Source organism: Trachurus japonicus, chromosome 12 (assembly GCF_045865225.1).
Source record: "Trachurus japonicus isolate A0001 chromosome 12, Traja_1.0".
Classification (NCBI taxonomy): domain Eukaryota; kingdom Metazoa; phylum Chordata; class Actinopteri; order Carangiformes; family Carangidae; genus Trachurus; species Trachurus japonicus.
Genome location: NC_140918.1, coordinates 10,455,388 through 10,469,164, shown reverse-complemented (window position 1 = coordinate 10,469,164; position 13,777 = coordinate 10,455,388). Strand labels below are relative to the sequence as shown.

The 13,777-nt window shown below is 43.0% G+C and overlaps 1 protein-coding gene across 1 annotated transcript; it reads left to right on the top strand.

The window, feature by feature from the left end:
• Positions 1-3,347: 3,347 nt before the first annotated feature.
• lin54 (lin-54 DREAM MuvB core complex component) lies at positions 3,348-10,854 on the top strand. The gene is made up of 13 exons (XM_085793091.1): positions 3,348-4,091; positions 5,050-5,161; positions 5,341-5,471; positions 5,586-5,738; positions 6,310-6,511; positions 6,634-6,707; positions 7,314-7,511; positions 7,601-7,692; positions 8,012-8,083; positions 8,435-8,537; positions 8,624-8,761; positions 8,900-9,102; positions 9,647-10,854. Exons 1-13 carry the CDS (start codon positions 3,348-3,350, stop codon positions 9,846-9,848), a joined length of 2,424 nt encoding a protein of 807 aa, XP_085649217.1. The 3' UTR covers positions 9,849-10,854.
• Positions 10,855-13,777: the final 2,923 nt, after the last annotated feature.

Genomic DNA, 13,777 nt, shown 5'->3' with positions numbered 1-13,777 from the left:
GTTTTATTAGCTGCTCTGCGCCTTTAAACGTGACGTAGCGGTGACGTAGCGCGCGGAGGGCGTGGCCGGCCTGTGAAATGTCAGGGAGGAATGGCGCTCGGCGCGGTATTTTGAACAATCGCCGTCTCCTTTTACTCGTTTTTTATCTGGAAACGTCGCCCAGCGAGAAAAACTTCTGGTGAGCTCGACTACCCGCTGTTTCTCTGCGTGAGTCCACCGCGGTGTATCCGGCCGTAGTGAGCCCGAGCCACGCACTTTGATAACGTGTTGTAAGTGTTGAGGTAATAATGTTGTAGCTAGCTAGCTTCGGGGGTTAGCAAAGCTCAGCTCAGCAAGTTTGCTAGTAGTACAGTTGTCCTGCCCGCTGGGCTCCTGGGCTTCATGAGGCTCAGGGGGGATGATAATCAGGATGATAATGATGATAATGATGATGGTGAAGCTAAGGGTAGACGCCAGGGACGAGCACAGGGGCCTGCTGTAAATAACACACACATATACACAACCCTAACCCGTATAAATACATATAATTTATCCAGTATTTATTATTTATCTAATTGCTCTATTAACTTATTGTTTGTATTGCACTACCAACCACTTTAGTTGATTGTATTTCCTACTTGTGTATGTGTTCTGTGTTGTATTGTGTTATTGCTCAGTTGTTGCTGTATGTCTTTTTATATATAGCCTATATAGGTGTGGGTCAAATTACTTGAATGTCTACTCTGCAGTGCACATACTTGGCAAATAAATGTTATTCTGATTCTGATAGCGACTGTAATAATGGATCACCTTTAGTGTCTGTGCGTTGAGACAAAGTTTGGTGTGTAGCAAAACTAAACTACTGAACTGCCCGTTCAGTGCAAAATGTAAAGTTAAAAAAAAAAAGGCTAAGTTAGCTGTGAGCACTGACAGTTGTTTTGATGGGACAACTGCTTCGCGTTGGTTGGTGTGTGTGTGTGTCTGTGTGTTTGCATGCTGTCAAAAAATAATTATAACAGCTCAATTCAGTCAGTAGTTACTTATTTACCTTCGTTGTTTCGCCATTTCTATGTGTTACTCAGCTACGAAGTTGTTGTCGTCGTGTCTGATGATCTGACGGATATCTGGTATCTCACCTGGATCAGACACTGGACTGGACTTGCACGACGTTTTACTAAGAAAAAAAATAATATACATGTCATTTCTAACAGGCTAGGCCAATGCTAAATGTAAAAAAAAACATAGGCTCTCATAGCATAAGCTGTATGTGTAATAATAATAATAATAATAATAAGTGTTGCGTTCAATGTTATCAGCAGGGTGGGTTATGTTAAGTGACAGGGAGGAGGAATTATTATTGAAGGGTTAGCATTGTTTTAAGGTTGTCAGACAGAGTTTGTTAGTTACAAGAAGCTCATTGTTAGCGGCAACTATTAATCTTCAATCTTCTCTCGTGTATGTGACTGCTCTGAGTTTTTTTTTTTTCTTACGGGTAAGTGTCGCTGCTTGGTGCAAATAATAATAACAACACTAAAACTGCAGCAGTGCAGCCTGCTGCTTCTTTATAATGTAGCTCAGCGTTAGCCGGGGCAGCTAACAGCTAACAGAGCTGATGACGAGGTAAAAATGGCGGATCTTTCGAAATCCAACCCCGGCCCTGAAATAGTAACGCAGACATACAGACACTCACACACAAAACCAAACAGCTTTTTCGCTTTTTACGCTACTGTTTAGTGTGTTTTTTGTTTTGTTTTGGATTGTTTTTGTACATGAATGAGTGCAGCCCGGCAGCACAGTGTGTGTATGTATGTACTGTATGTATGTATGCTGGTGGTCGCTTTCATTATGAAAACAATGTGATCAGTGTAGCTGTGTTGAGTGTATATGCATGCATGTGTGTGTGTGTGTGTATTTCACTGGGAAGGGTTCATATGTGTGCGTTTCGGTGGATTAATGTTAAGTGCAGACTGAGAGCAGCAGCAGCAGCAGCAGCAGGACAAACAAAGACACCGCCTGAGATGATCGGTGGTGGTAGTATGGCCTAGATAAGCGACCAAGCATCAGCTGTCAGCTTCTGTCAAAATAACTGGAGGAAGTCACACGTGACACCAGCAAACCCCCACCCCCTATAGAATAAAATTTGACGTGATTACTGAAAAAAAGCAGGTATCAAACCAAGCATATGTTGCAGTGAATACGGCTAAGTCATTAGCTAGTTTGTTTATCTTTCTTTCACAGCCTTTTGCAAAGCAGATTACATTTAATTCTAATAAATAGTTGCTATTAAATGTACAAACTGTGTGTGAACTAATCAATATATTGTTTTATATATCTGTATCAGGTACTCCTGTGCAGTCTAATAATGCATTATTGTCTGCCATGTTTACTGTTATGGTGCCTGTAATGTTGAGCTTTTTTTGGCCACTGTCACAGAAGCATTAATTAAATTGTACCTTGTGTTTTTAACATGGAGTTTGACAGATATATCTATCTAACCACATGAGTTGATTGCAGATGTATTATTATGGGTGTCAAATGTCCGCTGATAAATGACATGAAATTGAAGTCCTACCCTTTAAAAATAAACACAGTTATCAGTGTCAATCAGGGTGTTGAGGCCAGAGCTTGTGATGGTGTTATTCCTGGTCTACATTATACTGAGATGGCTTTTAAATATTCCACACTATACTCACAAAAAGTACAGTACAACACCACCTGTAATGGCGATGTCAGTTGTAAAGATATAGTTGAATTTACATATTTACAACAGTGTCATCAAAAACTGTTCACATGTAACTCAGTAAAGTGGTTGTTGAGTGTATTATGTGCATGAATAGTGCACTTTCTTAAGAGAATCCAGGTTATTTAGCTGAACTTAATGTAGTACTAGTATAAGTAGTTTTTTTATTTTGATCCCTTCAACGTAACAAAATACATACATTCAATTTGGATTACTATGCCAAGTATGGCCGAAAAGGCGTAGCTTATTTTGCCTACTGTATTTTAAAGAAAGAAAGTTGCACAACAGAGCAAGATAATAAGCCGGTGCATATTCTCATTTGCCCAGGTCATAGTATTTCAAAGGAGGTTAAATCGAAAGCAACTGGACTTAGTTATTTGTATATATATATTTGTATATGTGTATATATACAAATAACTAAGTCCAGTTGCTTTCGATTTAACCTCTTTTGAAAAAAAAAGAGCAAGATAATGAGATAACACAGTTTTAAACGTTGATTTTTAACTAAACTGAGAACAATATATATGATTAATCTAAGCAGGGGTGATACAATTCATCAAGTAATTGCAGTAATAACAATAATTGCATTGTTCTTTCAGGACTAACGGAGCAGTCAGAGTTTGCCAGCATGGATGTGGTGTCGCCAGAGCTCAACAGCCTCCTCCCTGATGAGATCATGGATACCGAGGCCATCGAGGACGTCCCTCCGTCCCAACCCGATGCCGCCTCGGTGGAGTCGGAGCCCGGAGACGACACGTCGGTGCCGATGGAAACGGATGCGCCCGCGGCTTCGGAAAACTCGAACCTGTGTTCAACCGGCGGCGGTGCAGCGGAGCCCGCTCGGGTTCAGACCACGGACTGTACGCTCAGCATCAGCTCAGGAAGTCAGATTCCTGTCTCAATTTCCAGTTCACCATCACCCCTACTCACCCTCAAACCAGCCATGGCTACTTCCACAGCCACCACCAAAACTACAGACAGTGTGACGGCGACCGTCTCCACGAGCGGCTTACAGAAGCTAACGGCCCCGTTCACCATCTCTCCTGCAAACCACCAGATCATTCTCAACAAGGTGGCCTCGTCTCAGGCCACAGAGGCAGCTAAGTCTGCAGGAACTCCCCCCCAGGTCATCAAGCAGGAAGGACAAAAACTCTTGGTCACAGCAATAGGGAAGTCGGGGCAGCCCATAGTGCTGCAGTTGCCCCACACGGGCAGCAAGCCTGGTGTTTCCCAGGTCTCAGGAGACACCAAGTCTCCAACTCCACAGTTTAAAGTGGTGACCATCGGTGGGAGGTCGGAGCTCAAGCCGGTGTTGGGCGGTGCTAGCAACCAGTTGACCGCTTTACAGGCCCAGCAGCTGAAGGCTGTACAGGTAATATTCAACACTCAAATATTAAGTTCAGATCTGGCGTCTAAAATCCAGCATTGGCTGATCACCCAGAGGTTAGTCAAAGAGGAACTATGCAGCTTTGCTACATTTGTACCTTAATTAAACTGCTTTGGAGTAATTGTGGTGGTTAAATGAATGACTTGTAACTTGTTACGAGGGAGAACGGAGGCTCTCTGCCTTCCTCGTAGCGTCTCTTGGCTGAAAACCAACCCTGCCAGATCAGAGCTACTGACCCGTCGCCCAGCTCTAGTTTCACACAAATGAGCCCCGTAACCTGTTATCTCTTTTTTTTTAAGACAGATAAGACTAGGGCTGGGTATCACTACTGATTTACTGAATTGGTTCCGAGGTCCCAATTGATTCATTTAGAGATATTGCAGTTTTAATACCAATTTTCTTGGTTATGAGAGAGATTTTTTACAAAACTAATGTTAAAAATTGTACAAAGATGGAACTCTCTAACCTGGTGTATTATTAAAAAAAAATATGTTTACATTAAATTGACCAAAAAGCAGTTACATTCATGCACATTTATTTAACATGACCCACTCCAGAAGTAAACAATGCCACAGTGCAATGGTTACATTAGAAGATAGATCTAAGGATTTTATGAATCGATATTAATCGAAAAAATCGATTTAAAAAAAAACCCCAGCCCTAGTTAAGACTACACAAATATACACATCGTAACATCGTACATGATATATAACGTTATCCACCGCTCCATTGATTGCTTTCTCACCAGCTTCGTCAAAAACAAATGCACATGGAGGTTAAAACAGCGGAAAAGCGACCAGACTTGCATAGTTCCCCTTTAAAGTCAATGTTGGGGGGGAAAAGATAAATAAATAATAATAATAATGCACATTTTAGATTCTGGTATGGTATTTTGTGAATGTGTTTCCAGTGTGGACTTTATATTTTGTGACTCTCTCCACAGATTGCTAAGAAAACGCCAGTGTCCTCAGCTGCACCGATCAAGTTCATCATCACAAAAACTGTCAACAGCAAAGGCCTGAGTCCTCAGACATCAGTCCCTCCTGTTATCACTGGTACATTTATTTGAATAATTTGACTGTGACAGTTTGACACCATTGACTTTTGGTTAATGTGCTCAGTTATCAGGACCACTCATGTTTTTGTCATGTTTTTATTCCCATACAGTAGTCGGGTATTGAAACGCCAGCTTTTCCTCCTGTTTCACCATATATTTTGTGTTCTGTGTTCACAGGACGGGTTCTGACACAGAGTTCCCCAGTGATGCCCCCGAGGACCATTACGTTGTCCGAACCCCACAACGCCAGTATACAGACCCTCCCTGGGAAAAAGATAGCCATTTCACCTCTTAAGAGTCCCAGCAAGGTGAACGTTACACACCGTTTCACCTCGTCTTAATAAAGCGTATTTAACTTCTGTGTTGTTGATAGATGGTGAATAGTTGGACTCATCATACTTCACTCTTTCTGTCTGAAACAGGTAACCGTGGTGTCTGTGGCTTCCCCGACCTCCAACACCTCTCAGAAGTCAGTAGCTCTGCCCGTCAATGTAGCACTCGGCCAGCAGATCCTCACGGTCCAGCAGTCCACATCTGCATCCCCAGTCAAGGTCACCAGCCAAACCGCAGCACAGGTAAGACTGTTAAATGGTCAGCAGGAAACAGAGGAGTTTAACGAAGAAGCACATGCACATGTATTTCTTTGCTGTTCTTTATAGTTGTTTAGTTGCAAGCAGAAAATTCAGGGGCGCACACTGTAAATCGAAAAAATATTCACATTTCTTTTTCATTCATGATTCTCATACACCTTGGCCTGCCACCTGTATAGTAATGACAGAATCCAGATTCTTTGAGTATTAAAACAAACAGCACATTTACTGTTTGCACATAAAAGATTTACTTGCACTGTGTCTAATTTAGGGGCATCCACAGCGAATCCACAAAACTGAGAAGCTTTAAACAGAGAATAAACATTTGCAGGTTGATTTTCTATTGGTTAGTGTTTGCTGAAACACCAGTTGTTGTTCTTTTTAGTCACTTTGTAAGAAAAATATTTGTTCACTGTTCCTGCCAGTTGGAGCTTTTCTCTTGTTTTCCAACTGAATATTGTCGGGCCTCTGACTGAGCTGTTTGCCTACATGAGAACAGTGGGAGGTAAAAGTGTTTTGAAGGTTTTCTCTCTTTTTATCATCTGAACCTTTTCAGAATCTTAAACCAGGGCAGTCTGTGGCTGTGGGAGGCGTCGCTGGGTCCCAGTTCAAGACCATCATCCCTCTGGCCACGCAGCCAAACGTGCAACAGATTCAGGTGCCAGGAAGCAGGTTTCACTACGTCCGCCTCGTCACGGCGACCACGGCGAGCAGCACGGGCCAGCCCAGTGGGCCCAGCACCAGCTCCATACAGACAGGTGACCTATGAATGAACAGACCATTCCTGAGTTTATCCGTCGACAAACCAACATGACACTTATTGTTTAGCAAAGATGTGAAAGCTTCTTTGTGGCAACTTATTATGATGAACATCCCACAGCTAAACCTATGGTGGTCAGTACGGGAGCAGTGAGGATGTCGGTCCCGATCGTCCCAGCACAGACCATAAAGCAGGTATCTGTTTGGTTTTTTCTCTACTTCCAGTGTTTGTTCATGCAGAGCTTTCTATATGGTATCTGTGGCGTCTTGAAAAGTTTTAAAAGGTGATAAATCAATTTTGGGAAAATTAAGACCCTTAAAAGGTATTAAAAAGTCTTTTAACGACTTAATATAGTCTTAAATTTTTGAAGGTATTTCTTCTGAATTAGCTGTCCAAGAGTTTGAGTCCTAAAAAACATTGCAAAAGTGTGTGAATTTATTCATTTTATTAAAAAACAAAGATGAACCGGTACATGAAAAAGAAAAGAAGATTGTTGTTTTTGTTTTTTGAGAGTGGAGTGATGTTTTTTTGTTTTTTTTGCCTTTGATTTATTATCCTAGCCTATTTTGAATTCCATTGTATCATAGTGGTCTATATAGTCTTTATCACAAACTAAAACTGTTAAGTTAAAAGTGTCACTGATGTAAACGGTTACAGCTTGAAGTGGCGGTGAGGTATTGAAAAATATTGAGAAGGTCTTGAAAAAGTCTTAAAAAGGTATTAAAAATTAACTTCAAGATTCCTGTATTTACCCTGTTCTTTGAATGAAAAGCCTAATTCCTGGAGTGTCTTCTCTGCAGGTGGCGCCCAAGCCCTTGACATCAGCAGCACAAGTCGTCACCACCACTCAGACCCAGCAACGCCTGATCATGCCCGCAACGCCGCTGCCCCAGATCCAGCCCAACTTCACCAACCTCCCTCCAGGCACCGTCCTGGCACCAGCTCCCGGAGGCGGGAACGTGGGTTACGCGGTCGTGCCGGCGCAATACGTAACACAGGTGAGCGGTGTTCTTTTACAGACACTTCTACTTCTAAGATACGGGGTTCACGTGTTGTTGATCGTGTGTTGCTCTCTGCTCTCCTGTAGCTCCAGCAGTCACCCTTTGTGACCCTCGCCAGCAGCTCTGGTTTCGCTGCACCGACTGGTATCCAGACTCAGGCCAGACTGCCGCTCAATGGGTACGAGGAGATTATTTGTTGTTTGTTTTCTTATGTATTATTGTCTGGACAGACCAACTAGATGATGATTACAGGACTAGTTTTAATTTACATTGATGGTGTATTTTGCAAAACCTTAACACACCTTGCTAAAATATGTGGCCTGATCAAGTTTAGGCTGTATTTGAGAAATTGTAAATATAATTATACAAGATTGATATTCTAAAGAATGACTACATTTGGTGCATTATGGTGGCTTAACCATAAATAATTTACAGTATTTAAAGATCAAAACTAATCAACGAATCTAATTGTGACAATATTTTTCATGGGCTTACAGCTTGTCAACAGCAGAAACGACCTCAAGACCAAGAAAACCGTGCAACTGCACCAAGTCACAGTGTTTGAAACTGTAAGTATGATGGTCACTAAGATGATATGTTGTACCTGATCTCTTAATTAGCATTTCTAATTTCTAAAGCTGAAACAATTAGTTAATGGATATGAAATTGATCTTATCTTACTCATATATGCCTGGATCACCTGGAATAGCTGATGTTATCAGCTAATGGGATAAACAAACAAATATATGCCTGGATCAAGATGAGATGTGCATCTGGGGGAAAATAATCTAACTTTTTAGAGACCAAAATATTTCCCTAATCTAAAAAACTAATTAATAATTCCCAACACTTTAAGGAATAATCTTGTACATGATCTTCAGGATGATATTAACTCACTGTCTCTGTTTCTCCGCCTCTAGATACTGCGACTGTTTTGCAAATGGAGAGTTCTGTAATAACTGTAACTGCAATAACTGCTTCAATAACCTGGAACATGAAACGGAGCGTCTCAAAGCTATAAAGGTAAAAAACAAACAGAAAAAGGAGTTATTTGATTGGAGTAGCTTTGTGTGAAACATATGAATGAAGGTGAAAATGTGTTTTCACAGACGTGTCTCGACCGAAATCCAGAAGCCTTCAAACCCAAAATTGGTAAAGGTAAAGAGGGAGAGTCAGACCGTCGACACAGCAAAGGCTGCAACTGCAAACGCTCAGGCTGCCTGAAGAACTACTGCGAGTGCTACGAGGTGGGTGTCCCTCTTATTATGCTGTTCACAGGAGCTGTTAAATGCAACTTTATGTTGCCTTTCACAACTCGTATTGGTCAAGTCAACTGTTGTTTACATCCGCACATACATGTATATATATTTCCTTCCGTCCCAAAGGCGAAGATCATGTGCTCGTCCATCTGTAAATGCATCGGCTGCAAGAACTTCGAGGAGAGCCCGGAGAGGAAGACGCTGATGCACTTGGCCGACGCAGCAGAAGTGAGAGTGCAGCAGCAGACGGCGGCCAAGACCAAGCTGTCCTCGCAGATCTCAGACCTGCTCATGAGGACGACACCTGTTATTTCCAGTGGAAGCGGGAGGTACCGTAACACTTTGGGGGAGAAATGACCTCCAGTTTTATTATAACAGATCCAATTGTTCCTGTCAGCAGCAAGTAAATTGAACATGTTTTAGCTCAGGTTTGTTTACGTTTTGGAAAGTGAAGTGAACTCAATTCACAATTTAAAATTTCTGACACATAATTAAAATAGCATAATCCCTGTACTACTGACCTGTGGACATTTATTTTATATGAATTACTGTTTTGGAGATACCTGCCCAGATGGGCCCAGGTGTTACGATGTAGAAGATGTTAAATTTTGCCTATGCAATTCATACATTCAAACCCTTTATTTTTGATTGGTGTTATTAGATTACTGCTGTTTAACTGAACTCCAGTATAGTGAGCTAATTCTTAACTAAAGAGAGACGGCTGACCAGTCAAACAAAGATATTTTTCTTTTTTCGTGAGACACAAGTGTGTAACTTCCAGCCATGTGGTGACAACAAGTCGCCACCTCTGCTAACTGACCATAGTGGCTGATGACATGAATGATGGTGGTGTGTTTTCCTTTTCCCCCGCAGGCTCCCATACACGTTTGTGACAAAGGAGGTGCTCGAGGCGACGTGCGAGTGTCTGCTGGAACAGGCCAAAAAAGCGGAACAGACTCACCAGCCTCAGGCTGAAGCGGAGAGGGTGATCCTGGAGGAGTTCGGACACTGCCTCATGAGGATAATCAGTTCTGCTGGGAAAGCCAAAGCAGACTGTGCCTCCATCAACTGCTAGGCTGAACTCCGTATAGGCCCCTCCGTTCTCTAACATGGATTACTGGTCACTATGTCTCGGACCCCTGGGGCTTCTCTCCTGCAGGGAAACAGGTTGCCTCCCTCATCAGACGGTAGAACAATGGCCTGAGAGAGGACAGATTCCCCTGCCCCCAGGCCAGCTGGAATAATAAACATGGAACAGTTGTTTGCACTGTTTATCTGCAAACTGAAGGACAAATGGACAGAGCAAACTGCCTCTGAAGGATCTGCCTTCAAAACTGTTATCACACTTGTACACCTGGCTCTGATGGACAGGAATGACGGAGCAAGGAAACAGTGAACAGGAATTTAAACGTCTCCACACTTTATTTTCCCTACAAGGCCTGTCCATGTTCTCCAGACATTTGTTCTTCCATTTTTACTCAGTTCTCCTTTCTTTCTTCCCCATTTTGAGCTTTTTTCAAAAAAATGCCTGTAATTTTTATGTAATCAGTACATTTGTGCTTACATTAGACAAACAGAACATGTATCTTTTGATATTTATTTTGACAAGTATTTGTAATAATTGTGAGCGCTAATATTGTGTGGCTTCTAGTGCTGCAAACTATTGATCATTAACCATGGCTAGGCTAAATTCTTCAATGAAATGAGTAGAGTCTTTTAGGTTTAATCCTAAATGCAGTTGTAAGATGATTGCACACACATAATGCATTATACACACACACACACACACATACACATACACAGACCTGTACTTCTATCTCTGTGACATTAACATGACCTCTAACAGTCCTAAACCTGAAACATTTGAGAGTCTGTCAGGCCATTAAATGTCCTGTATTTCTAAAAAACAAGTCTAAACCTCAAACCTTGTTCTCATAAAGATAGAAGTATACACACATACACACACACTGCTCAGAATAGATGGCTAGATCGGCAGACATGCACATTTCCTCTGGTGCTGTTTTCTGTTTAATTAGTCACATGCTTACTGTACATTAAAAACACAGAGAATTGAAAAAAAATTGAGATTGAGTGTGTTCCTAACCTAAGTCCAGCAAGAATAAAGAGAAATTTACTGTCAGCTGATCAGTCTGAGGCTGGACTGATAAGCACATGAATAAATATCAGTATGGGAAAAGCACAGGAGTAAATAATATTAAAAGTTTGTTTTTTGGTCATTCAGAATAACGTTTTTGTCCTGGCAAAACTCATCATGCATCCAGCTCCTCTCTTGACTGTCCTGAAAGTAAGTGGTAATCTTGAATTTGGTTTGGTTAATTGACATGACAGTTTTCTGTAGGCTATGTGTGTGTTGTCTGTGCTCTGGCAGCTGTCAATCAAATCAAACCACATTTATAGTCCAGACCAGATTACAGAAGCAGATTATCTTCATTCAAGTACTGTATTGTCAATAAATGATTACGACTGGTTTTACTCCAGACTTAAATAATGGATTGTTGCTAATGTAGGCTAGTCATCAACATGAAGCAGTTAAAGAGAAAAGCCAACTGTTTTACTCTCATAACTCATAACAAACGTCATAAACGTGTTGGTAGCTAAATAGAAAGAAAACAAACATTTGTGGGTGCGTAAGTTTATATCTTTAATCGCGCTGATCGGCGTTAATAGCGGTTGTTATTATTTTTTGCTACATTTTTACCTTTCGTGCCGCGGTCGGCTTCCGTGACTTGCGTCATCGCGCAGCAACGTATCATGACGCACCGGCGTACGTCGCATTTTCCGTCCAGTCCACAGACTGGCAAAAAAAGTACAATTCGCCTTTCGCCTAGCAACGGTTGCTAAGCTACACTCGTACTTGCGCCCTGCTTGCGCCGCCCCGTGGAATGCCAGGATGTAGGAATGACGCCATCGATTACGTCATGTATTTCCTTTCAAGTTGCCCTTATTTTGATGTGTGAATGACGTCACAATGTAAGTATATAGGCGTTCCAAATCCACAAGTGTTCATTCGTGCTCGGATTTCAAAGGACAGACCTGCGCAAAAGCAATCTCCTGAGAAAGTGCGTTAAATTTACAAATTTATTTGTTAAAACAAAAACAAATTGTTTGTAAAAACACAAACATCGCCATGGACAAACAAGTGATACCACTAATTGAGGCGGCGACTCTTCGCCCACAAATCGACTCCTTTTTGACGAAGTTTCCACCAAACGCCTGGGCGGCGATATTGAGTGGAAACACTGACGAGGAAACAAAAACTATTTTGGCCGAGTTTCTCATCGACCTGATCACATTGATCGCGACAATCGTGTTCAATGCTGTTCAGTCGACTTCAACGGTGTGCGAGGCAGATATCCAGTCCGGACTCGGTAACGCTCTCTATCTTGGATTTGTTGAAGCTCTGAACGTCAAGGACGACGGCGCCAAGTGCATCAGCTCACAGCAATTGACGAACCTGGTGGTTGCCGAGGTGGCAGAAAACGTCAGATCTGCTCTCTCCAAATCCGCGGAGTCATCTCCAGAAAATGTCTTCTGTTCCCCCAGAAGACTTACCATCATGGTTGACCGCGCCTGTGAAATGTTGAGAGCCTTCGCCGCAAAGCTGCTGAAACCACAACCGTTCAAGGCCAGGATGAAAACCAAGAACATGACGTCCAAGTCCAAGACCAAGACCAAGACACCCTCATTAGAGAAACAAGTCCAGGACCAAATTGAAGACCTAGAGAAGACAATCAAGATCAAGACTATGACACCTTCGCCACAGAGGACAGCCTCCTCAGACCAAAGCCCAAAACACTTTGAAGTTTTGAAGGGTATTCAAAGAGAACTGAATGAAATCCTCCAGCCGTTTTTTAGGAAAACCCCTTCCTCGGTCCTGGAGGATCTGCGGTCCGAATCTTCTCTGGAGATCCTGATTGTCGCCAATGAGATCGCTCAATCCGAACCCGAGACGCAGACAAAACCGAACAGCAGGACTTTAGCTCCGAAAAGCAGAACTTCAGGTCCGAACAGCAGAACTTCGCCTCCAGACACCAAAAGAGTGAAGGCAAAGCTCGGAAACATCTTCACCAAGACCTTTATGCACGGATTCATTCATAACATCATAGCGCAGGTGCGGGAGAAGTTCGAACTAGACTCCAAAGCCGAGAGCGAGGAGTCGGTCAAGTCCCTCATGTCCTGTGTCGACGCCCTGTTCCTCACCGAAGTCCCAGAAGACGGAACGACTCAAGACGTGTACTTCCCTTCCCTGGACAGCGGAAGCTCCATATCGCCCCGGGTGATGAAGGAAATGGCAGATCGGATGTTTTATCACATCACCAGCACCAACGTGAAACCGTTTGAGTTCATCTCCACGGGGCTAACGTCCGACGACATGTACGAAGACCTTCAGGACAGCGTCACGTCCTTCATCGAGGTGATGGACTGGTGGTTGAGCTCGGGGCAAGCCGAAGAGCACAGCGGCAGGATGACGTCCACTCTGATGCAGATACTCGCAAAGCCGTCCGTCTCCGAGGAGCCGACGCTGACGTCCAAGGAGAAGATGCTGACCAGGATCATGGTGGAGAAACTCGTCGCGCGCATCTTCAGAAAGGCCAGAACGAGCGTGCCCAAGAACGTAGCGGCCATCACCGACCGTCTGCTTGCGCTCGTGTGGAACAAATGCCAAAACTCCAAATTCATCATCACCACGGACAACCTTTGCCGCCTCGACAAAGTCATCTACGACGAAATGCTGAAGTCCATCGGCTCCGCGAGGCACGTGCTGAGCCTCCTGCAGTCGGAGAGCGACCTCCTCGACGGCTTCGTCATGTGCGGCTTCCAGACGCACTTGACCGTCCAACGCAGCGTCATCAGCAGATTCTTCTCCTCCATCGCTTCGATGTTCAGGCGCTCTCCTCGCGTCGGTGTCAATTAGATGACACCTTTTTGTATTTATCTTAGGAGGAGAAACAAAAACTAACAATTTGGTCAATTTATAGCTAG